At 41.9% G+C, this 27,951-nt stretch overlaps 1 protein-coding gene across 4 annotated transcripts in view; it reads right to left on the bottom strand.

Annotated features, from left to right (window-relative positions):
- Positions 1 to 14: 14 nt before the first annotated feature.
- nkd (NKD inhibitor of WNT signaling pathway naked cuticle) overlaps positions 15 to 27,951 on the bottom strand; it is a 172,043-nt gene continuing 144,106 nt past the window's right edge. For 2 of the 4 annotated variants that reach the window (XM_019051423.2, XM_019051422.2), the window contains 5 exons: positions 22,842 to 23,011; positions 12,347 to 12,445; positions 6,368 to 6,729; positions 4,473 to 4,613; positions 15 to 4,004 (listed from right to left, as the gene is read on the bottom strand). In XM_019051423.2, the coding sequence (XP_018906968.1) occupies positions 3,455 to 4,004; positions 4,473 to 4,613; positions 6,368 to 6,729; positions 12,347 to 12,445; positions 22,842 to 23,011 (1,322 nt within the window). In that variant the 3' untranslated portion in view covers positions 15 to 3,454. Of the gene's footprint in view, positions 4,005 to 4,472; positions 4,614 to 6,367; positions 6,730 to 12,346; positions 12,446 to 22,841; positions 23,015 to 27,951 lie in introns of all 4 variants that reach the window. The other 2 variants (XM_019051424.2, XM_019051421.2) reach the window with 1 other exon arrangement.

Here is a 27,951-nt window from a genome sequence, read left to right as displayed (position 1 = left end):
TACAACACATAGTATAAATTTTATAATTAATAAGTTTATTTGCAAAAAGTGAAGGTAGGGTTTCAGAAAGTTTACAATAGAAGTTACATGATCATGATTGAAATTATAGCTACTTAACATTGTTATTAAGTATTGCCAGGAACAATGAAAGGCAAAAATAGACTCTTGCCAAACAATGAAACCTTCAGGCGAATCTTTGAGCAAAATTTGAAAATAATGATTTATTACAATTAAACAATAAATGATGGAATGAGAACTAATGACTTATTTGTACCTTCAGAAGAATTCAGAAATCATTTGAGACATGCAAAGGTCAGAATAGATATGGTTTTAGTAGGGTATGGTTGTGTCCACCACATTCCTAGCTGACTCAACCATACTCTTGGCTGGCACTAAAATCTGCCATGGATTCAATAGAAATTATTATTCTTTTTTTTTCGGCTTGAATACAATAAAAAGTAAAGAGCCTGAAATGAATTTAAAAAATCTATTGGTCGTGTTAACAATTAAAATGAAATGTTTTGACCTGATTATTTACCGAAGCGGGTACAAGATATGTTGCCCAGAAATTAAATGAAAAATATTTCACTTCAAGAATTTTTTTAAAATGTTATCACTCTGTATTTGAGTAGTATGAGGAGAGAACAACATGCCATTGGAAAAAAGGAAAGGAAACGAACAGTAACATTCATAAAGAGTACATTTTTGTTTTAAAATTCATGATTAAAATGAACTGATAGTCGTTAATGGATTCCAAAATTAAACTAACTGCTGATGCAATTACATATTGAATAATAATACGATGTAGTCTAAGTAATACTAGAAATTAGGAGAGGGCACAAAAATAATGACACACATTCTCTTGTTTGCAGTCTTTTGCTGAGATTAGTTTCTTCTCAAGCAATGAGAGAAATATTTTATTATCAGTTCTTTATGATAAATAATATGTCGAGATAAATAATTGCATGATTTCTGCCTTTCATAGAATACACAACAGGCTATGGCTCAGTTTGATTTTGTCTCGATTCAGCATTTAAATTTTTTTCAAAGATTAATGCCAAACGGATGTTTCATTTGGATATTTTCATCAAAATTCACAAGGTAAAACTAGGTAATTTCATGTAAAATTTCGTTCTATTGAGGGTTGGGTGCTTTTTTGGAGTGTACCAACTCTCGCAATTTGATTTCTAAACAATAATAAATAAAGAAAGGAAAAAATAGCAATACAAAAAAAATGTATAAAAAGAGGAAAACAATCATTATATACAAATATATATATTTACAAACTAAGTTTGAGAGTACTTATCGAGGAGTTATTGACCTTGGGAGGAGAGAAATTTGAGCTACATTTTGAAAAAAGGGACTAATAGTTCTGGTGTATTCATGTAGGCACCTATTTGCATTGAGAAATTTACTGCAAATATGCTGTTACTAAAATGAATCAGATATAATTTTTCCTTTTTGCAAAATGTGGTCCAAATGGTAAATATGTAATGCCTTTACATACATAATCCAAAGCATTTCAACAGGTAAAATCATACCTATTTATGCATCAATGAGGAAAGAAGAAAAACACACATCTTGACTGCGGTGATTTAACATTTTTTTTTTTTTATCTGTACCTCATTCTTCCATGAAAGTTACATCCAATATTGCTGCATTTGGTTGTTGCATTACGTTTTCTAAGAATATTCTTTGAATAAGAGAGGGAAAATTGCCGAAAGTTTCTGCAATGAAAATGACCTTCCATTCTTCCAAAGATATAAGTAAGGACAGGAATTCTGCAGATTCAAAAAAAAGAGGATGGATGTTTTTTCAACTTTCACCATCAAAGCCCACCTGGTATGTTAAATAACTTTTACAACCAGAAAATTACAGGAGCTCTACAATTCTTCAGCTCAAATTGTTAATTCCTCAAAAACAGAAAATACAGAAGCAAAAGAATCATATGGCGCTGAATAAGCACATTGGCATCAATTGATCGTGAATCAAATAAGTGTTATCAATGTCTCCTGCACAAAGAAATATATGATTTAGATTGCGCAGTTTCTATATTTCAGTGAATATTTAATTGCTTTATGGGAGAGCAGTCCCACGAATTTATCTTGCAATTTTCGAATCTTTTCTTACATGTGTAAGGAAAAATCACTTGAAATTTCAGATTCAGTCATGTTACTATTTTCCTATAAAAAAAATGGTAGTAAAAAATACTGGAACAGTGCAATTAAGATATGTACCCTTGTGCAGAAGATGACAGTACTTAAATCTGCAGAATTAATTTCATGTTTCACCTTCGGTTAAAGTCTTTCTTTATTTCTAATTCAAGAAGTTTGAGATTTTCTTTGCAATTAACTCTAATCTTGATCCTCCTTGTTTCGTTTTTAAATCCTTTAAAAACATTGAAAAAAATTTCGGAAAAAACTAAAATCTCTATTGGCAATTTGAATTGTAAAGAGTGCTCACGGTAAATTCATTGTCAAGGAAAATACTCACAAACGCATCATTTAAAATACTGTTAGATTACCTACATAGGTTTACAGTGGCTAAAAACTGTGCAAAATTAAAAAATAAATAAAAACGAATATTCCTAGATTATGTACAAAAACATATGGCAAGAAAGCAGTACGCATCTACAATCATTGCTCTTACAAAGATACAATATTTTGCAAACATTTTTGGCAGCTTCTATGAAAACTATTATCATCAAGTGATGGATACCTACTTTTCCTGAGGTTTATTCAATCATTATCAGCCAATTTGCTTTTTAACAATGAAGAAAAAAACATACAATAATGATGTCGTGTCTTCTGAGCTATGATTGAAAATTAAGATAAATTTTATAAGGTTTTGACCTTGAGGTTTAAAAGTGAAAGAAAGAAAGGAAAAATAATAGTTAATTGAAAAACAAGAAAATATAAAAAAATTTAAGGAACAAAGTAACAATGCATCAGTAGAACTGAACTAAATACATACCCAAGAGGTGATACAAACACAGAACTCAAGATACTAAACAAAGCGTGATGGCAAAATTGCAGGGCGAAGTTTCCAGATGATATTAACCAAAATTCCTACTTAAACCCATTTAATCAGTTCAAATGCCAGTCTAGAAAGCTTCACACATCAACAAGAATTGCTGAGTGAGGCAGTAGTCAGATAAAACATTGAGATTCAATTTTATTTGCTTAGAAATTGATGAAGAGATCATCATTAGGTCAGTTCAATAAAATCTAAAACTAAAAGATGAAGAAGTCAAATGGAGTGAACATCCTCCAACCACGAAGCTAAACTTTCGAACATTAGGTTGTGCTTTCATTTCTAAGGAGAAATACGCTTCCTTTTGGGCTAAAATTAAGCCAGTACACTTTAAATTTTAAGCAGTCTGCAAAAAGCACAGTTCCGATTACTTTGGGTTAAAAGTTTTGAAAACTTTGTCGAACAACTTGTGTGAAGCCAATTAAACAACAACAGGGGATTCATTGTAATGATGATAGTGGTGATGTACATGTTCATGAATGTGATGGTGTTCATGCTTGTCGTTGCATGATTTCGATCTATTTTCCGTGGTTTTCGTTGTATGCTTTTCTGTGTGTTTTGATTTGCTACGATGATTTGGCGAAGGCTTAAAGACTTCCTGCTCTAACCATTTGACGACTTGTGCCATAGCCCGAGCTTGATCCTGCTCTCGGTGGCGATGCTTAAGATGATGCGGTGAAGACTTGAGCTTGTCTTCGTTGATGAAGTGATTTAGCTGAGGTGATTCGTTGAAATTTCTCTGGTGTGCAGCTGAGTCGAAATACCCGGCAGGAGATGCTTTGTTTGGAGTGACGTACCCGGGGGTAGAAATGTTGTTATTTGGTGACTGGTTCTTGTTCGTTGGAAATAGCTTATTAGTATACTGAGGCGAGAAGGCAGGACACTGAGTGGACGACTGGTGGAAACTTGAGTGCCTCTTGTGACGGTTTCTATGATGATTTGGAAACGAAGAATCTAAGCCACAATGTTTCCTGCAACATAAAAATTAAAAATTAGGAATGATGACAAATTTAAAACTACATAAAGGCAAAAAGTTGAACTAATGAATATATTATTATGTATAGAAAATGTGAGACTGAAATTTTAAACATGTATATGAAACCAACAACTTTCTTTTTTTTAAGTTAGAGAGGTTTTTTTTTCTTTTTCAGTGCATTTTCCGGAGAAGATACACTATGGTTTCTTTTTTGATTCAAGAAATTCAAGGAAACTTCATCGTGAGTCTAGTTTTAAGATCAGTGTCATCAATCAATCAAGAATTAATGTTCATAAAATTCTGCCAGTTGAACTGATATCTAACATATATCAATTCAAAATTTCTAGTTCTCAACTGTCAAAAAACAAGAAAACATCATGATCTCAGCCTAACTTTGCTTTCTGGAATTTTTAAAGGAAGTATTTTTTACGTCTGACAATGGGAGGAAACTTGTTTTGCTTACCTTGAGGTCTGGAAACATAGATTATTTTTCTCCATATTTGCTTGAATAATTTGTAGAAGTTCCTGCCTTTGTAAAGAGGATGATCGTTTCTTAGTTCGACTGCAGCAGTTGTTCTGAGGTGACAAAGAATCGGAATTGTTGCTGAAACAAGAAATTAGTCAGAATTTGAGTACCGATGTTAAGAATTAGGGGTCAGTAGGTAAACATAAAATGTTAAAATGCTGAACACTTTCACATACTTTTAGACTTTTTATATGTACTTAAAGTTTTCAAATAAATGAAAATAGTTCAGTCTTGAGTGCTCTAGAATGAGGGACATTAAAGGAGATCGGCCCTAAACACAGCACCATTGAAGGAGCAATTTTAACTAGTCTCTAAAATTAAACAGTTTACTAGGTTCTAATCCCTTGTGAACTTCTACTTCCCAATTTTCACTGTTGAATTTTAATTACTCGAAACTCGCAACAATTGCCCTTTACATGACAAGGTTCTACTTCTCAAGTTTCACTTTTAAATTTCACATACTCGAAATACATTAAAATTGTTCTTTGCATGGTGCTTTGTTGAGGATATTCTTGAAAACTCCCTAAATCACAATTCAAATCATTTGGAGCCTCTTGAGGAAAATCCATGTACCATCTGTTGGTCCATCCCCTTACTCAGACAGTTTTTAAAATATACGTAGAAGAGCAGTAATTTGAAGTCTAAGGATATTCCAGCATCTCTAGGGATCTTCGAATTTTTTTTAGAAAATCTGGGTATTCTTCCTGTATGTTTGTACCTACAAGTCGCTTTTACGGCGCGCTAGGGCGCTATGCGACGCCTATGCGCCACAGGAGTCTATCATGGTAGAGATCCTTCCTGGTAAAAATTGGCGATAAGAGCTGCGTTTTAAAATACCATAGGAATTCTTATAGCCGACTAAAGAAGGCTACAGAAAATCATATATATGTAGCTGGCTGTAGAATGCGGAGAAAATCATACGGCCGGGCTATACGAAGCGATAAAAAATTATGCAGCCGGGCTATAGTTCCTATCGCCGGGCTTTACACTTTATGGCCTGGCTGTTGCTTTTACGCCATCGGCTATAAAAGGCTATAAGAAATTGTGTAGAAATTCGTGTGCTTTGTAAATCCTTAAGTTTGTGCGGAATCACCTTGATATTCACAAAACGCACATTATATTTTCCTCTAATACATATTCTTTTTCATCAATTAAAATGAGAATAATGCATACAGGATGTGCAAACATTTCAAAATCATGAGTTGAATAACGCTGACTCCGCCAGATTAAATATTAGAGCCTAACATAAAGCGGAGCGGCGACGCACCGGCGCCTACAAACCTAACAGGGATACTTCACGCATTGCGCAACGCGTGAAGTATCCCTGTTAGGTTTGTAGGCGCCAATGCGCGTTTCGCGCTGGCTGTCCGCCTGCCGCGCCGCAGCGTGCCACGGCGCTTGAAGCAACTATTTCACACCAGAGGTATTGCACAGTATCATACGAAACTGAAGGCGCTCTAATATATTAGGAATGGCAGGCATCCATCGAAAGTACGGAGCTTTCCTCGCAAAATAAATCAAGATACTATTATATGTTAAGTATAAGACAGGAATTAGACTAGCTAACGGTATTCCACGGGAGACCCTGTGGCTAGTACATCATTTACCCCCAAGTCCATAACAACTGCCCGTTTTAACCGATGGGATCGCTCCAAGTTCCATATGTCTATCAATTTCAATATCAGTCCGCTGGAGGGACCCACTCCAACACCCTCTTCGGCAACCTGGTATCAGATAGAGTCCCTTTAGACTGAGTATCAGGCATCCTTTGCACATGCCCATATCATAGCAACCCTCCGGATGACTAGAGAAGATAGAAATTGTATACTCACTTGTTGGTGGAGAGCCTCTCGTTGGCGGCGTCGTTCTCCTCCTCGGAGATGTCGGCCTCGATGTCGTGGCGGTCCTCGCTGGGCGCGGAGCTGCTGATGCTGTGCCGCCGCCGGAGGTTGGACTTGTGCCCGCGGCGCGGGTGCCCGGGGGTCCGTCGCTCCCGGATGGTGACGTTGAGGTCCCGCTTCTTCGGGGCGGCGTTGTTGTTGTCGCCGGGCGCTGCGTCCCCGCCGGCTCGCGCTCGCGCCGCCTTGTCCGGCGAGACCGTCAGCTTCACCTTGATCGTCTTGCTCCCGTAGTGCGGCACCCGGATCGACGAGCCGATCGTCTCGTAGATCGTCGTCACCAGACCCGCGATATCCTGCAGAAAAGAAGGAGATTACGTTACAACGTGGAAATCGTAGCGAGAAATACAGCGTCGAGAGAAAAAGTAACACAAAACAAAACAGGGTGTCTACTAAAACAGGCTGGTCAAAAATTAGTATTTTTACAGTACTTTTTCGGTACATTCTCAGGAAATTCAGTACCTCCTCCAACAGAAAAATTCCGTACTTTTTCAATACCTCCATTTGCCGAAATTAGAAAAATTTCAAAAATTTGAAATTACGACAAAAATGAGAACATTTTTAAAAAAATTCTGGACCTTTTTGCGGAATTTCCGCACTTTTTCAGTACTTCCGAACCGCCCTTAAAAAATCAGTACTATTTCTGGACTTGCCGGAAATTCCGGACTTGTAGACACCCTGCACCCTCATTTTTAGAGGGAAATATCCGGTGATAATACCCGCTGAAACTTAGTAATAATCGCTTAAATACCCTTCTTTGCTACCCTGCAACATCCTTAAACGACCATCAAAACACGATCCTTCGAAAAGCGTAACGGAAAATGGGACATTTATGGAAAAAAGGAGGGGTTGAGGTGGACAAGCGCGAACAAGAGGAGATCCCCAAGTTCAAATACCAGAACCAATGTGAATAATTGGGAGCTAGTTAGGGAAGACGACTTAATTGAAATCACTTGGCTACAATAATGTAAGTCTCCTCGCCTCCCTCCCCCGCTCGCCAGCAGTTCCCAATATCAAAGCAACTCCATCCGCGAAAGCACATCCGAGCCGAAACGCGAATAAAAACACACACCTTCCAGGGATGCCGACTCACCGGACGAAAACCGGGATTTCGATTGGGGATGGACGATTTCGCCGTGCGATTTGTCTCGGGTGACGCAACGCGTTCGAAAGAAATTGAGATTACACGCGCTGGCTCCCGGAGAGGCCGGTTGTAGCGTCCGTCTTTTTTTGGCAGCTCCTCAGTCGAATCAGTCAACATTTGTTCTCGCGGACATCCGTGCCAAAATTCGAAGTTCTGCGTTGTCAGATTTGGCGTGAAAATTACATTATCGGGGGACGAAATTGTTGGGTTGCGCGGGTCACGGGGTCGTATTTTCATGATTCACTGGGAAAAAGTTGCTTGAATCTAGAGTCTAGACTAACATTCAGGGCCGGATTAAGGAGATGGTCACATGGGCCGCGGCCCATGGCGGCAAGTTAAGAAGGCGTAAAATTTTGCAATTTTTTTAATGTAGGTATCAAAAAAAAGAGAGAAAAAAATCGGATTCAGGAAATAAATTACAAACGAGAAAAGGCGACAAAATCTCTCATTCCCTGAGGGTAAAAGTACAGTAATTTCTAATTTTGTCGTCTTACGGTGATACAAGAGACACCTCCTTTACTTAGTCGAGTTAAGAGAGAAACCAAGCACGCAATTTAACCTGGAACGGAGCGGTGCGGCAGTCGGCATGAAACGCATAGCGCCTGCAAGACTGCATGAATACTTCACGCATTGCGTCAAACACAGTGCGGTCAGCAGCGGTCGGCGTGAAGCGCATAGCGCCTACAAGACTGCATAAATACTTCACGCATTGCGTCAAACACAGTGCGTTCAGAAGCGGTCGGTGTGAAACGCATAGCGCCTATTTGACTGTAGGAATGCTTTACGCATTGCGTCAAACACAGTACGGTCAGACGATTCTGAGATTTCATCTGACGAACGTTCTCGAGAAATTCTCACAATTTGACAACCAAGCTGAGGATTAGGTACACGATCTACAAAGAAAGAAGCAGGGCTAGGGAGTTGACTAATCATGCTCCGTCACTTTACATAAAAAAGAATACTTCGGATTCAAAATTAATAGTGACACAACGTAGTTGTGAGTACGCAAAACAAACTGAGAGGTGTTCTCGTGTGCACCGCCGCTTGGTAGTACAAAATGATACACGTTTTGGTCAATAAAGTAGTTTATTTATTCTGTTCATTTATTTTCGTAGGAGAGAACTGTCTGTGCCACGGCTCACTATATTATTCTCCGAATTGTTGAAAATCCACGTTTCCCGGCATCTTTCGTGTTCGAAGAGGGGGAAAAAAACAAACCGAATTTTGCATTATTAGAAGTTACTGAAAAAACGTCGAAAGGTTTGATGATTTTCCCCCGAGCCCCGACTGTCGAGGGATTTTCCGGCAAAAAGAAATGCCCTTCGTTTCCATAGAATCCTGGTTCTTGGCTCTCTATCTTATAGAGATAAAATTGGAAGAAATATTCGGTAGAAAATTAGATTTCCATCGTTAGAACATTTCGTCGCTTGGCTGACATAAGGGCGTAACTACACATTGAGATGAGCCCAGAAAAGCATTGAAATATATGGAAGACAGGGTTCATTGGAAGAGGGTAGTTACGCCCTTATGTCCCAGTAGGCGACGATTTATTACCTGCTTGCGAAATATTTTAAAAAGATAGTTAACTGTCTCCCTGGCTGGAAATTCTGGATTTCGTCTATAAGGTCATGCCAAACCACAGCTATCATATTCTGACATTGAAGGCCTGAATTCCAAGGAATTTCTGGAGTCAAAACTTTAAGAAGGGACGCCATGTCATGTAGGTCGTTTTACAGTGAGAGTGAACGTGCAAAGTATCTACAACACCCCGACGTCCAAAATGCGAAACCATGTATCTCCGTTTGGGACGTTGTAGACTCCCAGTCATAATTAATTTTTTCTACGAAAAAGTAGTCAACGTAAGTTCTTGAAAATTGCTTAGATTTTTCTTCTGTGTTGGCAGAGCAGTCTGTTAAAATTTCAAGCTATAAAATTGGCTCCACTGAAAATAAAACTCTAGTCGTGGAAGCCTTAACCTGGCTGTAAAGACTCGGACCCGGGAAGTTCCAGGCGTAGCACCCGGAGCAATCGGAATTACGGTTCCAGCACCCCGGAACTTTCGGTCATCAAGTCCAGAACGGACGGTATATCTACGGACCATAACTTTTTTCAGCGTTGTCCCTCTGCAAAAAAAATTAAACAGGAGTAGAGATTTTGAAACGCCAAAATGGAGATACGTCGTTTTGCACTTTGATATTTAGAATTTTCATTTTTTACTCATTTTTCCCTCCGCGCGAAATCTGATTTCTGCTCACCGTGCGCAGGGTGTCTAGTGTTTTAAATTTTGAAAAATCCTGACATTTTCCTGATTTTTCCTGATATTGTATAAAAAATTCCTGATATTTTCCTGATTTTTCTCGACTCCTGGCACGGTAGGCAAAAAGCAGTAAGACTTTCTCCGCTGAGGAGATTTGCGTAAGAAAAATCCCTGATAAAACGTCCGATTTTTCTGATTTTCCTGATTTTTTCCTGATCGGCCAAAACTCCTGATATTTTCCGGTTTTCCCGATGCTCGACACCCTGGTGCGCCAACTCAGCCGGTCGGTCGGTCGCACGGTGGATCGAGTCATTTAGAGAGGTCGGACATGAAATTTTTGACTGGAACTGCAAATTTTGATGTTTATTTCGTAACATTTTAAATTTCAAAGGTCGCTTACAGCAGCAAATTTTTCGAGGAAACCAATGGAGCCACTTTTAGAATCTCAAAATTTTATATAAACGGAGTTAAAAGCGTTTGAAGTTTCCAAATTTTGTCCGACCTCTTCTACCGACTTGATCCACTGTGGGTCGGCCAGACTTGACGGGTCTTTTTGATCTTTGCGTTTTCGACTCGAAAAGATTTTCCCGCCGTACTACGCGAGCAACCTATTGATTAACAATCTAAACTTAGCGCGTGTGCCGTGATAATGTCAGTGAAATCCTTTTGATGTCCGGATTCGGGAGGCCGTATCGTTAGACACGCTTCGAACCCCGTAAAGAAGGCGAGGGGACTTTAAAATTAGAGCGAATAGAAGGTTTTTCTTTCATACGCTCTGCGCGATGCTTTAATCCGGCCCGGCGATGGAGGATGCTGTGTGTCATTCGACAAGCATTCAAGCAGATTACCACCGGCGAGAAAACGTCGTAAGAGGACTCAAACGAAGCCAAATTTCCTCCGATAAATTGTTTGATCATAGGAGTAGAGATGCATGTTTCGCCTTGGATTCTCACAGACACTAGACAGAATGTAGGTAATGTTTTTTTCATTATGGAAAATACTTATGAAATTCTGATTTTTCCTGATTTTTAACTGATAAATCCTGATTTCATCATTTTTCCAAATCCTGTTTTTTGCGGAGAAAAATTACAGAGAAAAACTTCACGGAGGGCGAACACTGGAAAAAAAAAATTGGATCTTGAGTCCAGACTCCTAAAAACATCGACAAGAAAAAATACTCTTGATTCAATCAGATTTAAGCTTAAATCAAGAACCAAGCCTCTTAATTTGAGCGGATTTCCTTTTGATTTAAGCTTAAATCTGCTTGAATAAAGAGTCCTTTTTCTTGTCAATGTTTATAAGAGTCTGGACTCTAGATCCAATGTGTTTTTTTTCCAGTGAATGTAACTTTACAAAAATAGCTCGATAAAAAAATCCGATCGGACAGCCGACTTTTCTCAAATCCTGATTTTAGGACCGATTTGTCCTTAAATCCTGATGAAATCGGGATTAAATCCTAATTGACCTCAAATCCTGATAGAATCTGGAACATCGGGAAAATACTGATGCTAGACACCCTGCTAGATTACATCGTGTGCAAAATTCGCTCTTTGAGAAGAAAGACACCAACAAGTTTCCTCGGATATTCATATTTTAGCGCGGGAAATGTGGCAAAGTTGGGTGGCTCATACGTTGTTTTTCCTCGGCACGGCACCTGTTATGAGGCGACTGCATTCCAGGGACGCTCTGTTGCAGTAATGAGTGTAGTGCATCAGGCCAAGTCTTTATCACTTCATTTACTCATGTCTGCGGAATGGGTGGCGTGTTGCACCGGGATGACTTCGTCAGATGAAAGGCAGTGAAACATCGCTTCGGCATGTGTACCTATGCCAGCCGGCCCTTTGATGAGGGCTGGAATTTTTATTTGGGCGGTGCGCGGCTCCGCGGACAAATTTCGCGCCTGGTTTTTTAGTCTAGGGTTCTCGATCCCTTTGAACCCGCGAATCGGAGGCTTTGTTCGATTAGTCGCAGAGGCGAATCTCGCGAGTCCGACCTCTGGACTTTGCCCATTAAAACGCATGTAAAAAATCGAAATATAGCGAAATTCGATCTATCGCAGAGGCGGATCTCGCGAGTCCGACCTCCGGACTTAGCCCATTAAAACGCATGTAAAAAATCGAAATACAGCGAAGCATGCTTTCCCTAGAGCAGTGGCGTGGTGTGATTTGCGATATATCGATTGATCGACCATTTAAACCTATGGAAAAATATCGATAAACAGGGTGTTCGCAGCGAACACTTTAACAATCGATTATTTACCACAGCTTCAAATGGGGAAATATCGACAGATCGCGAAGCACGCCACGCCACTGACCTACAGTCGATTGGTTTTAGTGATTGGATGAAGAAAAATCTGGAAAAGCAAGAGTTACTTTCAAGAATCTTCGGTGAGAGGTCAGTTGCGCTACGCTTGGAATCTTGTTTTGATGATTGAATCTTAAAATGTAAAAAAAAAAAAAAAAAAAAAAAAAAAAAAAAAAAAAAAAAAACTTGGTTAATGAGGTAAACTTACATCTTTGGTAATTTTTCCATGGCCATCAAAATCGTACAAGGTGAAAGAAAATTCCTGGCCATTAACGCCTCCTTCGACAGACAGATCACACTCGAATTCCTGCAAAAACAAAGAAAACGACCATCAGAACAAATACACCCATGAGAAAGAAGTTGCAGGCAATTAAATTTGAAACAAAATTCAAGTTCTTTTAGGGTGAGTGCTTTGAACTCCAAGGATACATACAAGACTTTAAATTGCATCGAAAAGCTGAAATAATTATTCAGATTTCAAGTTTAAAAAAATCGAAAAGTTTACATGGTGCAGAGAATTTGGAGGCGGGGCAGAATTTCCATCCCGTGGCGAGGCGTGAAGGATCGATTTTCGATATTCCCTTATATTTGAAGCTGTGGTAAAGAATCGATTATTGAGGTGTTCGTTGCGAACACCCTGTTTATCGATCCTTTTTCATAGGTTTAGAGGACAGACCAGTCGATATATCGCAAGGCACGCCACGCCACTGCTCCCATCCAAATACGAAACAAAACGAACCGGCTGGGAAAAAACTCTTATCTCCGGGCGGAACTTTTTGATTGAATCTGTAACTATCCCTTCCGCACTGGAATAGAATAAACGAGGTGAAAAGTACACAAACCAACGCTGAAATCGGGAATCGCAATTTGAATGAATGAATAAATGATGAATTTAGTCGGGGTGTGGAGCGGAGAGAGAGGGGGACTGGGTTGCACAATCGTCCATCGTGCGATCGGGAGATAAAATAGATTTTGGAATGAAAATTTAGAATTCAATTTTCAGATTGGAATTCCCAGTTCGATGTTCCATGATCCACCGGGAGCAATCGCGTGTGTCACCAAGCTCTCAATCAATTTTCTACTAAAAGGAATTCAGTAATCGGTGGAGAAATTATGTAATTAATTAGTAAGAGGGAAAGAAAAAAATGAGGAAATAATTGAAGTATTTATTTTACACGAACAGAAAACCCAGGCTAGGGTATCTAGTTTTTTATCATTTTGGAAAATCCTGATTTTTCCTGATTTTTGACTGCAAAATCCTGATTTCATAATTTTTCCAAATCCTGATATCATAATTTCTCCAAATCTTGATTTTTTGCGGAGGCGAATGTGACTCCACGAAAATAGCTCGATAAAAAAAATCCGATCGGACGGCCGACTTTTCTCAAATCCTGATTTCACGACCGACTTTTCTTCAAATTCTGATGAAATCGGGATTAAATCATGATTGACCTCAAATCCTGATAGAATCGGGAAAATCCTGATGCTAGACACCCTGCGGGCCATTAAAACAGACACGACGTTGATTATAGTGCTTCGATGCAACTATACGTACTTGAAGGATAACCGTTTTTCATATCTGTACACGCGAGGGCGCAACTATACGTACTCGAAGGATATCCGTGTTGCATGTCTGCACACGTAAAGGCGCAACTATACGCACTCGAAGGATATCCGTGTTGCATATCTGTACACGTGAAGGCGCGACGGTTCATTTCACTCTTTCCTTCCTTATCATTCAATTTCCGCCCGTTCAAGAGAGCAGGCACAAGTCGATTGAAACACTTTCACAATTTTCTACCGACAATGAATTGTTATAAGAAAAGTTCAATACCCTCGAAAATCCATACTTTCGACAGCACTTGAGAGTTTTGAGTAGATACCCTCGAAGACAGAATTTGCTCAACCTAAATTGACCATCAACTCGTCCAAGTCTCGGTCTTCGGAAATTACACTTCGGAATGGCGAATAAAGTAACTACATAATGGAGGAAACCTGGCACCGTTCCTTGAAGAATCCCGTGGTATTTGAAAGAAACCGGGAGCGCGCCTGATGAGTGCTATTTTAAATGATTCGGGCAATTAAGCGGTTTGTTTTTCGTTCGGCGATTCGCTTACGCGAATTCTAATTCGGCGTCGGGTTTCGCTTATCCTCGCAATCAGGTCCTCTTCGTCTCTCATTATTTTCTTCTCGAGTCGTTGTCGCTCCGTCATCAGAGTTGTCGGTGTAACAGAATTATTCATAAAAAAATCAAACTCAGATTTGCATGTGTAGAATCGCAACTGGACGGCTCCATGGCACAGATTAGGAGAGATACATAATAATAATTATCGTGTATGTAAACACCGAGATGTTTTTGAGTGCATTAATTGTAAGAAAAATAAACATGGTTCGATGTGGTCGAATTCTTCTCGAAGTGCAGTGAGGGGATCAAAATCGCGGAAATTCATCGCATTTTAAGAAGTCTTTACGACCATGCCACTCCACTTCATATTCGTTTCATGGATGACCGAATCAATGGACTTGCACGAATGATACTATGATGAGCAGATCCTTTAACGGGGTATAAATATTTGTGGAAGGAAAAAAACAACCTGCAGAACTGCCAGGGTGTCTAGTTTTTTATCATTTTCGGAAATCCTGATTCTTGACTGCGAAATCCTAATTTCATAATTTTTTCAAATCCGGATCAACTCCTGATTTTTAAGATGTCTTCACTTCCCGGTAGGCGAATGTTACTTCACAAAAATAGCTCGATAAAAAAATCCGATCGGACGGCCGACTTTTCTCAAATCCCGATTTTACGACTGATTTTTCCTCAAATCCTGACAAAATCGGGATTAAATCCTGATTAAATCGGGATTAAATCCTGATTGAATCGGGAAAAGCCTGATGCTAGATGCCCTGTACTTTTCATCGATCCAAACATCAAGGTGCACAATCGTGGAGTCGTTGCAATGGAGTTGTGCACTTTAGATCCTGCATGCTCCAAGTACAATGCCATCATTTTCGATTAATAAAACAATACTCGGCCGAGCATCGCAGACTCAACACGCGGAGGTTTTCTCAAAAACGTACGAGTGGAGATCGAGCGCTGCGATATGGGTTAAGAGTCTTGGGCTCCCTAGAAAATGGGCCGCCAACGCGAAGTATAGGGTAGAACACTGCCGTGGTTAGGAAAAACGCCGTATGAGCATTCGAATGTTGCCAAATTTCCTCTCAGAAAATATACATTTTTGAAGATATCCATGAATATTTTTCCTCAAAATTTTCAGACTTCCTCAATCAAATTTCGAACAAAATTCTCCGCAGAATCTGAGGAGAAATATGCGCAAATTTTCCTGAAAAGTCATTGCTTTTCGAAGGGAATTTGACAGCGCCTGATGGCTCGTACGGTGTTCTTCCTTAGCACGGGAGAACAGGTGGTTTTTGAATGCTGCCTTCTCCATTGACGGGCCTGAACAGGGTGTCCATCGGAATTACCCGGGTCTCGGGGAACGACGGCACGGTCCTCCAACCCGTTGAAAACGAACGCAGCTCGGATCCGCTGTTCGCGCCGTGCGTACAATGACAGCTTCCGCAAACATTGTGAAATGAGGCTGAATGAGCCTTTGTGCCCGGCCGAGATAAAACTCGACCCCACTTCACAGAGATTACAAGCCCGCTCTTGAGCCGCGCATCCTGGAGATGGCCTGGCCGTCCCTCAGGAAGTACCTTGCAGGGACGGTCGGCGGACGCGGGTGGATCGGCGGTAATCGACTCGGCCGTCCCTGCCCCCCGCGATAACGCTTTTCATGCTCCGCGTTCCAGGGTGGATTTTTTCCCCACTATCGGGAGGATCTAAAATGAATTTTGACCGCGGATTAAACCGCAGAATCGTGTTTCGATGGTAGAGTCGGATAGATTGGGGGATGGGGGAGGAGGAGGACACGGGGGCTATGAAATAGGCATTTTTACACCGGCGTCTAATTTCGCAATAAATTAATTTCTCAGGGTTGCCACAGAATTAGGAAAATGAAAAGGCATTTTTACACCGGCGTCTGATTTCACAATAAATTGATTTCTCAGGGTTGCCACGGAATTCGGGAAATGAAATTCCCTGACACATTTTGGTGAAATTGTGACAATTGAAGATAAGACCAGTGAGTAAGAGGACATAATTAAAAAACCTTTTTAGGAAATTCGTTGTTTGAAACCTCAAATCCATTCTAGAAAGCGAACACATGTTTTCAAACATACTTAATTGACATTTTCGTCATTTTCCCTAACATTTTAACGGTTTTGCCTGATTTTTAAAAATTCCCGGACATTTCTCGGTATTTCCTGACTGTGGCAACCTTGCTACCAAATCTAGAAAATGAAATTCCCTGATATTTCCCCGACACGTTTTGGTGAAATTCCCTGACACTTGTAGATATCCCAGATGGTCAAAAAGACATAATTAGAAACAGTTTCGGGCTAAATTTGTTGTTTTAAACGTCAAACCCATTCTAGAAAGCAAAGAAAGGTGCTCATCAATTTTTCCCTGAAATTTTCGTCATTTTCCCTGACATTGCCAGGTTTTCCCTGACTTTTGAAAATTTCCTGACATTTCCCAGTTTTCCCTGACTGTGGCAACCCTGATTATAATAAACTCGGTTAAGAAGACTGCCACTCGTTCACAAACGTAAACTCTTCGCTTTGATTAAAAATCACAGAAATAAACAACACGAAATTTTCCATCATCCCCGATAGAGCGCGTGCAGGCGGTAAATCCGACAACGGTGGAAATCGTGCGCAGCTTTGGTGATTCGAGGCGAGTGCGCGCGCATTTCCAGCCGTGAGTGCAGTATAATTAAGGCGGTCATTAATCATTTTCATGAAGCAACGAGATATTAATAATGAAAAGATGGAGCGGAAAAAAGAGAGTCGCCGGCCCGGTGGGAGAGGGGGGAGGAGGGGGAGGAAGAGGAGGAGGAGGAGGAGGGGTCGACGCTGACGATAAGAATCGACATCCATATTGGTCGCGACCGGGTCTCTTCGGTCTTCGGGCCTCCATTACCAGAGGATATTCGCCGAAAGCGGTTTCTGACTCAAAGCGGCCGAAACAGTTGCTGTCCGCGAAAAAAAAGAGTAAAAGGTAAAAAGGAAAAAAATCGCTTTGAGGATGTGCCAACTGTCTTGAGTCGTCGTTTCCCGAACGAAGGAACGTTACTACATCTCAACGTTGCTAAAGTTTATGTAACTTGTTTATTTGTACTCTGAGACTACTGAAAAATTGTTATTGGTAGTTTGGACTTTTCCATGGGTTGATAAAAAAATAGAAAAAAGTAACAAACTTGAAGAAAAATGAAAAAAAGTACAAAAAAACGAAATTTTGAGAAAATGCACTGTTATACAAGGAAATAAAGAATTGTGCAAGTAGACTTGAAACCTCTTAGATTTGAAACCTCTTAGAGTTTTTCATGGGGATTTCAATCCCCACGAATAAAGCTATTCCCATAGAGATTTTTGGTCAATGAGGTTTCGAAGAGCGTTTAACAAATTCGTCGTTGGCCTACTCGGAAGATGAAAAAATTGATTCTTAAGGGCTGCCTTTGCCAAAATTAAAAGACTAAAATTAAGACGATTAAATTAATTTTGTGAAAAGGGGCAGCTGCTCTATCACTCAGTCGCAATAAAACTCGACTGCATAGAGGCTCGGTATCAGGCAGTATATGCTTTCATTTACGGAAGTACCACTGGAGATATAGACAATAGAAGATCAAGTAAAGACTGATTCGTTGTCTTCGGTAAAAATAAATGATGAAATTCCGTTCTTAGGGGTTCAATTTTTTAAAATTTCAGGGAGGAACTCCTTTCCTACATCCTCAGGAGCACCTTCTTTCTCTTTTCGGCACTTGTGTTGAACATGAACACCTTACCAATACGGCTGCGCGCCGCGCCCCGCGCTGCGGTCGAGCTGTGCGTGATAAAATAATCGCCTTCAATTAGTCGTGATACAATGGGCCTGTTGCAAACTTTTGCTAGAGCAGAATGAAGAGTTGTTTCCTATAGATAATGCCTCAAAAATCACGATGAGCGCATCGGCAAAGTCTGAAATGCACTCATAACTTCACAATCTGCGTAAGAAATTTGCGTTATTTTGAGCTTCCCGCTTCAAAAACGATACTACTGCACAGGTGAACATTTTGTTAGAGGAGTCGCTCCATCGTCGGCAATATTCATCATGGCCGACGCTTGCGCAGTTCCTCGCGTAATTCGAGGAGAGTTCAAGGTCAATTAAGGCGGGCGAGGAAAATATGAACGTAAACACGCCGATTGTTATATGGTTTAATCCTGTTCAAGTGTTATCTCGTCCCATCACGCGTGTTTTGGCGGACTGGCGTCGGCCATGATGAGTATTGTCGCCAATGGAACGACTCCTCTAACAAAATGTTCACCTGTACCGTAGTATCGTTTTCGAAGCGGGAAGCTCAAAAAACCGCAAATTTCTTACGCAGATTGTGAAGTTATGAGTGCATTTCAGACTTTGCCGATGCGCTCATCGTGATTTTTGAGGCATTATCTGTAGGAAACAACTCTTAGTTTTGCTCTAGCAAAAGTTTGCAACAGGCCCATTTCACGACATCGGAGCTCGATAAGTGGCATCCGGCACCTTGTGATACACGCTGCTTATTCTGCCGTGCCAAGGAAGAACGCCGTATGAACGTTCGAGAGTTACCAAAATTCCTTCGATAAAATGTTTATTTTTAAGGAAATTTATGAATATTTTCTCTTCAAATTTCAGAATCTTTAGGTAAAGGTACGAACAAAATTATCTGAAAAATAAGTGGGAAAATATTCATAAGTTTACCAGGAAATTTGGTTTTTATTAAAGGAAATTTGGCAACGTCTGAAGGTTCTACGGCGTTTTTCCTTGGCACGGATGTATTCCTGTTCGGTGTATGCCCTTCCTGTTCGTCAAACCGCGGATTTCAGGTACGATCACGGCAACAGCGTGTTTTGAAAAAGTGAAAAAATGAACGAATGCCAACTTAGAAGAGAGATTGGAAACAGTGGTTTTCAAAGCTGGTAAACCTCATAAAATACGGAAAAAAAATAACTTAAACCGCATTGGCGACGCAGAGTAAAGCGGGTAATTTTTTTCCTTGAGGACAAGCACAGTGGCGAAGTGTGAGAAATCGATTATCGACATTTCTCCGTTGAAAGCTTTGCTAAAGAATCGATTATTAGGGTGTTCGTTGCGAACACCCTGTATATCGATCCTTTTCCATGGGTTCGAATGGCAGATCAATCGATGTATCGCAAAACACGCCACGCCACGAGGCAACGATGGAAGCCCCAGGATTTGCGGATCGTGGGGTATGCGATCGGGGTTCGAGACGTGACCGAGAGTTAATCGGCCGAGTCCCACGTTGCCAGATCGCACAAAAATCTCGCATTTTCACCCCCCGAAACAAAAGCAACGGATCCCTATTGGACATCAATTGGATTTACGCGGTTCTCCTCGGAAGGGTAGGCGAAAAATCCCTTATTTTCGTCATTCTAACGGAGAATGACGGATCTCGATAGGGTTTCCATGAGGAGATAGGTGGTTTTTCCTGGGAAGGGTGCTTTTCGTCGCGGCTTGGCGGAGCTGGCGGGAGATCAATCGGGGATCGGCAAATCGGTGATCGGCGATCGACGAAAGGGGATTATCATGATAAACAGGCCGCGGCGTCGCTGTGCCCCGACCTTGGTCTCCAGCGCCGCGCCGCGTTGCCAAATCGCACGAAGTTCGCGATTAAATGGACGCGAATTCGTGATTTCTGCGAGTCGGTCTGACAGTGCTGGGCTGTCCGAGAATGCTTTGACGCTTGCCGGTTAGCACTTCCAACTTGGGACTCGCCGCGGCGCCGCCGCCGTGCTAAGGAAGAACGCCGTATGAACATTCAAAAGTTTCCGAATTTCCCCTGATAAAACGTGTATTTTTGAGGTGAGTCATGCATACTTTTTCTTGAAATTGTCGGATATGCTAGACTAAATTGTGTGAAATATCGTCTGAAAAATTGGATGAAAAAAATCCAACAGTTTCCTTAAAAATTGGTATTCTATCGGAGGAAATTTGGCAACACCTGAAGGCTCATACGGCGTTTTCCCTTGGCACGGCAGTATTGCGGCCGCTCCCAAAATTGGAAAAACTGCGGCCCGTTTAAAGTTAAAAGCGGGGCGAAAGTTGAGTCTGGGAGCCGAGAGCCTTATCGCCGTGTGTGGGAAGTGACAAAGTGATTGCAAAAGGGCTGTATCTACTAATATCTAACGAAGATGCGTTTGGAGAGAGTGGATATAGAAAATTCATTCAAACCTTGGGATGACTTGAAAGCGTCAAAAAAGGGTCATTTTTTATGGAAACCTAACTTCACGTAAGAGGAGGTTGAAATCGAACTTTGTGGTCAAGAAAGGCTAAGTAATAATTCTAAGCTTCAGTTGCTTGTTACAAAAAACACTTAGATACAGGGTTTACATTATTTGCACACTCACGTAAGTATTTTTTAGGGTTAAAAGAAGTGAACTTTGCAATCGTAGGCACCTTATTTGATGCAGCGCAAAGAGAGTTACGTTCCGTCGTCGAGAATACGACGAATTTTGGTTTATTCTTATCGATCGCGAATTTTGGGCCTATCGGCAGGGAAACTATGTCTCACCCCCTCACACAAATTTTACCTCCTCTCAACAATTATTGTCTTCGTCAATCTTCCATACGTCACGACCCTACTGATTACTGGACGCACGGCGCCTGGTAACATTATATACTGACGTGTAAGGGAAAAACGCCGTATGAACATTCAAGGGTTGCCAAATTTCCCTGGATAAATCGTGTATTTTCTAAGAAAGTTATTCATATTTGCCCATGAAATTTTCAGGTATTTTAGATCAACTTGCGAACAAAGTAGTCCGAAGAATTTGAAGCAAAATATCCAAAAATTTCCCAGTAAATTCGACTTTAATTGTATGGAATCTGGCAACGCCTGAAGGCTCATACGGCGTTTTTCCTCGGCACGGCAGATTAGAGCATTGTTCCAGTCATGAGGGGGTCCAAGGAATTTGGACCGCCTCGCCGCGTCCGCGAGTGAAATAACAACTGAAATTACTGTTATCTCCGAGCGGGCGGCAAAGTCCTTTGGGCGTTCGGACAGTACCCGTGAACTTCCTCGGGTCGGCGCCGGCGTTAGGGCGTTGCGTTGCGTTACCGGGCGTTGAATGAACTTGAGAAACGTGCGCCGATCGTCCGATACGCGAACGGCTCATCTGCCGTGCTACGGAAGAACGCCGTATCAACATTCGAGGGTTGCCAGATTTCCTTCGATATAATGTTTATTTTTGAGAAAACGTACGCATATTTTTTTCTTGGACTTTACAAATATTTGAGATTAAATTGCGGACGAAATTATCTGAAATATTTGAAGAATAACATCCATAAGTTTACCAGGAAATTCGCGTTTTATCAAAGAGAATTTGGCAACGTCGGAAGGTTCATACGGCGTTTTTCCTTAGCGCGGCAGTGATGACTCCGGACTCGCAGCCCGCGCAAGATAAAAAGAGACACAGTCACTCGTTCGCGGAATCCCCTAGCGAGGGGGGTCATTATCTCGCCGGGATGGGGGAGGAGGGGGGTTATCGGGGATCGGATGTCAAAATAATAAACGGTCGGGAAGGAAATGGTAGAAAAAAACGGCGGAAAATAAAAATCCGGCCGCGTTACGTAAACGCTTACTAATCGGGGTCAGCAGCGTTATCGATCAAGGTTAATCGAGACTGCACCGGAGAAATGTGTCACGTACTCTGTCGTACTGAGGAAAACGCCGTATGAACCTCCAGGCGTTGCCAAATTTACATTTATAAAACACGAATTTCCTCCTAGACTTATGAGTCTTTTTCTTCCAATTTTTCGGATAATATTGTTCACAGTTTCACCTAAAGTTTCTGAAAATTTCAAGGAAAAATATTCATAACTTTCCTCAAAAATAAATATTTTAGTGAAGGAAGTTTGGCAACTCTCGAATGTTTATAAGGCGTTTTCCCTTAGCACGGCAGAATTGAATGTCGTTATTTTAGTTTAGCTATATTTTCTTTCTTAGTTTAAATATTGGTTTCATAGAGATTTTGTGAGGATGAATTGCTAAAAAATGTTTTCGAGTTTGATGGATTTGCTTGTGGTCCGGAATTCAGAGTAAGAGCGGTGTTTTAGCAAAATTTGTTTGACATTTAAATATTTGCTTTCTCCCAATATGGATTCATCTGATTTACTTGAGATTTCCGCACGATGTTGCAGCCAGGAGTTTGGAGGAATTTCGACGTTGCCGCGTGGGCGATTTTCGGACATCGAGACAAAGGTTACTGTTATTCGGACCGGGAATACAATCTACCCGAAGGTCTATTTGCTTTGAAAAGGTGTCTAGTTTTTTTTTCATTTTGGGAAATCCTGATTTTTCCTGATTTACGACTGCTAAATTCTGATATTAGATTTTTTCCAAATACTGATTTTTTGCGGAGAAAAATTGAATAGCTCGATAAAAAAATTCGATCGGACAGCAAATGTTTCTCAAGTCCTGATTTAACGACCGATTTTTCCTTAAATCGTGATGAAATCGGGTTTAAATCCTGATTGACCTCAAATCCTGATAGAACAGGGAAAATCCTGATGCTGGACGCCCTGCTCAAGTACTAGAAAAGATGCCTACCTCGAATTTCAACTGTTTTTTGGCTGAGCATTTGGGGGAGTTGGGTGATTTTTCCGAATCCAGGTTGGTCATTTTGGTGGGTGGATCCGTGCACGTGTTGTCGTAGAAGGGCATCCCCAGAAGCTCCTCCGTATCCGAGGGTCGGCCATCGTTGCAATCCGATGGTAACACTGCTGGAACAGAACAGAAACAGACACCAAATTAGAATCACGAAACACACACACATTAAGAGTCGATACATTTGAGATCTAATTTTTCGCACCCTCCATGATCCGACATAGAGAGATAAATCGACCATACCGCCGCACAATGGATTGAGTCAATACGAGAGGTCGGACAAAATTTGGGGACTTGAAACGCGTATAACTCCATTTACACAAAACTTTGAGGTTTTAAAAGCGGTTCCAATGGTTACTTCGTGAAATTTTCTTCCAGGAACACCCCTTAAACTTGAAAATATGACGAAATAAATATCAAAATTTGTAGAATTAGTCAGGAATTTCATATCCGACCCCTCTGATTGATTCGATCCAATGTGTGCCGCGCCGATCGACCACAAGATTCAATTTGGATGGTTTGCCGGATGGTTAAAAAGACATAATTAGAAATAGTTTTCATGCATAATTTGTCGTTCAAAATGGCAAACCCATTCTCAAAGGCAGATAAAGGTGAATCAACAATTTTTCCCTGACACTTTCATCATTTCCCCCGATTTTTTCATCATTTTCTCTGACTTTTTAAAATTTCCTGACATTTCCCGGTTTACCCGGTGTTCCCTGACTGTGGCAACCCTGCAATGACCATTTCTAGCAAATCATTGAGTTTCGTGTGCAGTTTTTCTGCCGCGAAAACCACAGAGCACTGTCTGGGCTCGAATATAAGGTATAAGGTATAGGTCTGCTACATTCGGCAAAAATTGCATGTCTGCAGTGACTCGGCGTTACGGGAAAGTATGGATTACACGACCCTACGAAGTTTCGGCCATGTCGTACTTGTCGAACTGTGTCGGAAAAAATAGCGGCGACAGACGTTTTTATTCACTCAGAAGCTACTTGGCAACAATGGCACCGACCTTTTTACTGCCGCCAGCGTTTTCAGAGCTGCAACTACAAAAACGGTGAAATTCTGGCGGCCAGTGGCGAGGCGTGAATGATCGCTTATCGATATTTCCCCACTTGAAGCTATGGTAAAAGATCCATTATTAAGGTGTTCGTTGCAAACCCCCGACTATCGATCCTTTTCCATTTGTTTTAATGGTAGATCAATCGATGTATCGCAAAGCACGCCACACCGCTGCTGCTTTCGACTGGTTTCGGGTTGCGTGAGAGAATCGAAAGCTTGCTGACTCCTGTGCAGGGAACAATGCCTCGAATATGACACCACGGCCTTGCAGTTTAAAGCTAAAATGTCATGTCAACGGGGCGACGGGCTTTGCGCAAGCTGACTTGGAAAGAATTCATGATGTGATAAAGGTGACGAGGGGAGGAGACCCAACAGAGAAGAACTTAGATTCAGACATTGAAACTGAGAACATGTATGCGGAATCAAAGTTCCACACGCACTTTTATAATTTTTAAGCAGTGTAGCTGCTCTCGGAGTTTAAAGTAGTACCACTGGATCGTTCAAGTTATAGATAGTTCATAAGTTGGCTGCCTTTTTGGGCCCCTAGCAGGGCCGGATTAAGAGGGTGGCCACATGGGCCGCAGCCCATGGCGGCAAATCTATAGAGGGCGGCAAATTTTGCAATTTTTTAAATGTAGGTATAAAAAAAATTCGGATTTAGAAAAAAAAATCATAAACGAGAAAAGGCGACAAAATCTCTAATTTTCTGAGAGTATATATAGTAATTTCTACTTTCGTCGTCTTCCAGTGATACAAGAGACAGCACCTTTAATTAGTCGAGTTGAGAGAGAAACCAAACACGCAGTTTGGCCTGGAACCTAGGCCTGGACTTGCCTGGAGAGAAATGATGACGAAGACTTGAGATGAAAAGGAGAAGCCCTCGGCGAGGCGATCGGCATGTAACACATATTAGCGCCTCCAAGACTGCACGAATACTTCACGCATTGCATCAAACACAGTGCGGTCATTGCGGACAGCGTGAAACGGATAGCGCCTGCAAGAATGCATGAATACCTCACGCATTGCGGCAAACACAGTGCGATCAGCGTGAGACGCATAGCGCCTACAAGACTGCGTGAATACTTCACGCATTGCGTCAAACACAGTGCTGTCTCCGAGGCGCGGCGGCGGAAGTTAAAATCATGTTTGTTCTTTCATAATTTCTTCGTTCATTTCTTATGAATGGAAGGCCTTGTCCACACAGAGATAGGTTTACGAAACTTAACTTTCGCGCTAAGTTCCGTGAACTTTTGTTAGTATTGTTGATAGGGCTTTCCCGAAAAAAGTGTTCAACACAAGTAAACGCGTCTTATGCACCCCTTCTCGGCTGGCACGTCCATTTCATGGTTTTGATTGATGTTTCACACCGAATGAGAAGGGGGCGGCAAAATACTAGCGGCCCAAGGGCGGCAAGTAGGTAAATCCGGCCCTGTCCCTAAGAGCTACATGACCTGATCAAACCGAACCTCCGAAGTTTTGAGTTGTCCACTCTCTCCAGGGTTGTCACAGAATTTAGAAAATGAAATTCCCTGACATTTCCCTGATTTCCCTGGCACATGTTGGTGAAATCCCCCGACAATTGAAGATGTGACGGATGGATAAGAAGACATAATTGAAAATAGTTTTTCGGCAAAATTTGTTGTTCGAAACCTCAAATTCATTCCAGAAAGCAAGTAAAGGTTCCTTGACGAATTTTCCCTGACATTTTCGTCATTTCCCCTGACATTTCCCTGATTTCCCTGACACATTTTGGTGAAATTCTTCGAAAATTGAAGATGTGACGGATGGTTAAGAAGACATAATGAAAATCGTTTTAAGGCAAAATTTCTTGTTTGAAATTTCAAACCCATTCTAGAAAGCAAATTAAGGTGACTTAACAAATTTCCCTGACATTTTCGTCATTTTCCCTGACATTTCCCGGTTTTCCCTGACTTTATAAAATTCCTTGACATTTCCCGGGTTTCCCTGACTGTGGCAACCCTGAACATGACCTGATCAAACCGAACCTCTAAAATTTCGAGCTGTCCATTCTCTCCCAATAAAGGTACTCTACCCACTCTATCTTCAGCTCGAGACTCATCTCCGGATTTCGGGGGCGACAACGGCAACCCTGAGCGGGAGCGGGAGACATAATCCGCGGCGCGGGGCGGCGCGGCGTGCCCCAGTCGTAACTCGTAACACGGGAAGCCGGCATCGACACCGGCCGGGAAACCGGTTGCGCCGGGGGAACCCGAGTCGGGCCGATCTTGTCCGAGCCTTTGAGCCGCCGGCCTCACCGCCCGATCCCGGCACCGCTCTCTCAAACGAATGGGCCCATCTTCCATCTTCCGCCTGACCTTCATCAGTCACCCTGCGTTGCAACATTCTGCCCATGCATGAACCATGTGGGGCGCAGGCCCGCCCGCTGCCGTGGCGTGCCTTGCGATATATCCGTTGATGTGCCATTAAACCTACGGAAAGGATCGAAAGGCAGGTTGTTCGCAACGAACACCTTAAAAATCGATTTTTTACCATAGGTTTAAATGGGTAAATATCGACGATCGATCATTTGCGCAGGCCCCTTTCGATCCGACCTTTGGTCTGAGGACCCGCCTACCGCCTGAGCGCGCCAAACCTGCATTCTACGGTTCAGAGGGGGTCATGCCTGCAAAAATTCGGAGAGGCCACCTTTACTACAAGTGGCGTATTCACACTAATTCGTAAAAAGTGAGTTGAGCAAAGTCTGATCGTGACTTAGAAAGGGCGTTTTACCGAAATTGTCGTTTCCCAGCGAAGGAACAAAACCCTATTTCCAAGGTTGCAAAATTGACCAAAACAATTCAATTTTTTTACAAGAATATACCAGTACAGTTTTTGTTGAATTTTTTTCTTATTTTCGCATTTGAAGATGAGGACGAGAAACAGTGAAACCTTACGTTAGAAAAGCCCAAAATTCTCCTTGTAAAAATTTAATTTGTGAGTGGCAAATTGCTCCCGGAGTACCTGTGAGACATCACTACCACAAGGGTCTCTACTAAAGTAAGCTGGCCAAAAATCAGTGCTTCTCCAGTACATTTTCAGTGCATTCCCAAGAAATTCAGTACATTTCCAGTAATTCAGTACCTCCTCAACACAAAAATTTAGTTCTAGTGAAGATTCAGCACCTCCATTTGACGATATGCGAAAAATTTCAAAAATTTGAATTTCTCGCTCAAATTGCGACAAAAAATAACCAAATTTCGGACCTCATTGCGGAATTTCCGTACATTTTCACTACTTCCGGACCGCCATTGAAAAATCAGCACTATTTCCGGACTTTCCTAAAATTCCGGACTTGTAGACACCCTGACCACAGGACGGCGGGGAGAGGGGTGTCACCCCCCCCCCCCCACCGTCTGCTCTTCGTCCTCATCGTCGATTTGTCTGCAGAGACAGAGAGGACGGATCCCGCTTGATTTTTCACGCCGGGGGACGGATGACGGACCAGAGCCGCGGGGAAAAATAAAAGAGCTCAAAGGACCAGATCATCAAAGGAGAGCTTCCGTCGTTTGACCTGCATTCCGGCGGCTATTAATCACCCCGTGGGGAGGAGGGGCGGCTAAGGTTAGGTGCCGTTTGTAGTTCACTCTCGCGGTTTGGGGGCCGGCCAAGTTCGTCTTCACCCGGGCGCGGATTTTCGTTTTCCGCCGCGCGTCGCGATGACTTTGAACTCGATTCCCTCGGCGGCGTTGGCGGACCGCGACCACCGTCACACCCGCAGACGGATCCCCGTCGCGATCCATCATCGAGGCATCGCTCAGCGCGGAAAGGGGATTCCATGCCGCCGGGGGCTCCGGTCCTCAGAGGTAGAGCCCCGACCCTGTGGATTACAGCAGAGTCAGGGTTATCACAGAATGGAGCATTTGCAGGTGTCTGAAATTTGATGAATTTCGTAGTTAAGTGGAAACTACTGCGTGAGCTAACCACGAGGATGCCCATGGTTCATGAATTGATCAATTATTGTGGAAGA

Source organism: Bemisia tabaci, chromosome 6 (assembly GCF_918797505.1).
Source record: "Bemisia tabaci chromosome 6, PGI_BMITA_v3".
NCBI classification, from domain to species: Eukaryota; Metazoa; Arthropoda; class Insecta; order Hemiptera; family Aleyrodidae; genus Bemisia; species Bemisia tabaci.
This window is presented reverse-complemented; position numbering and strand designations above follow the sequence as displayed.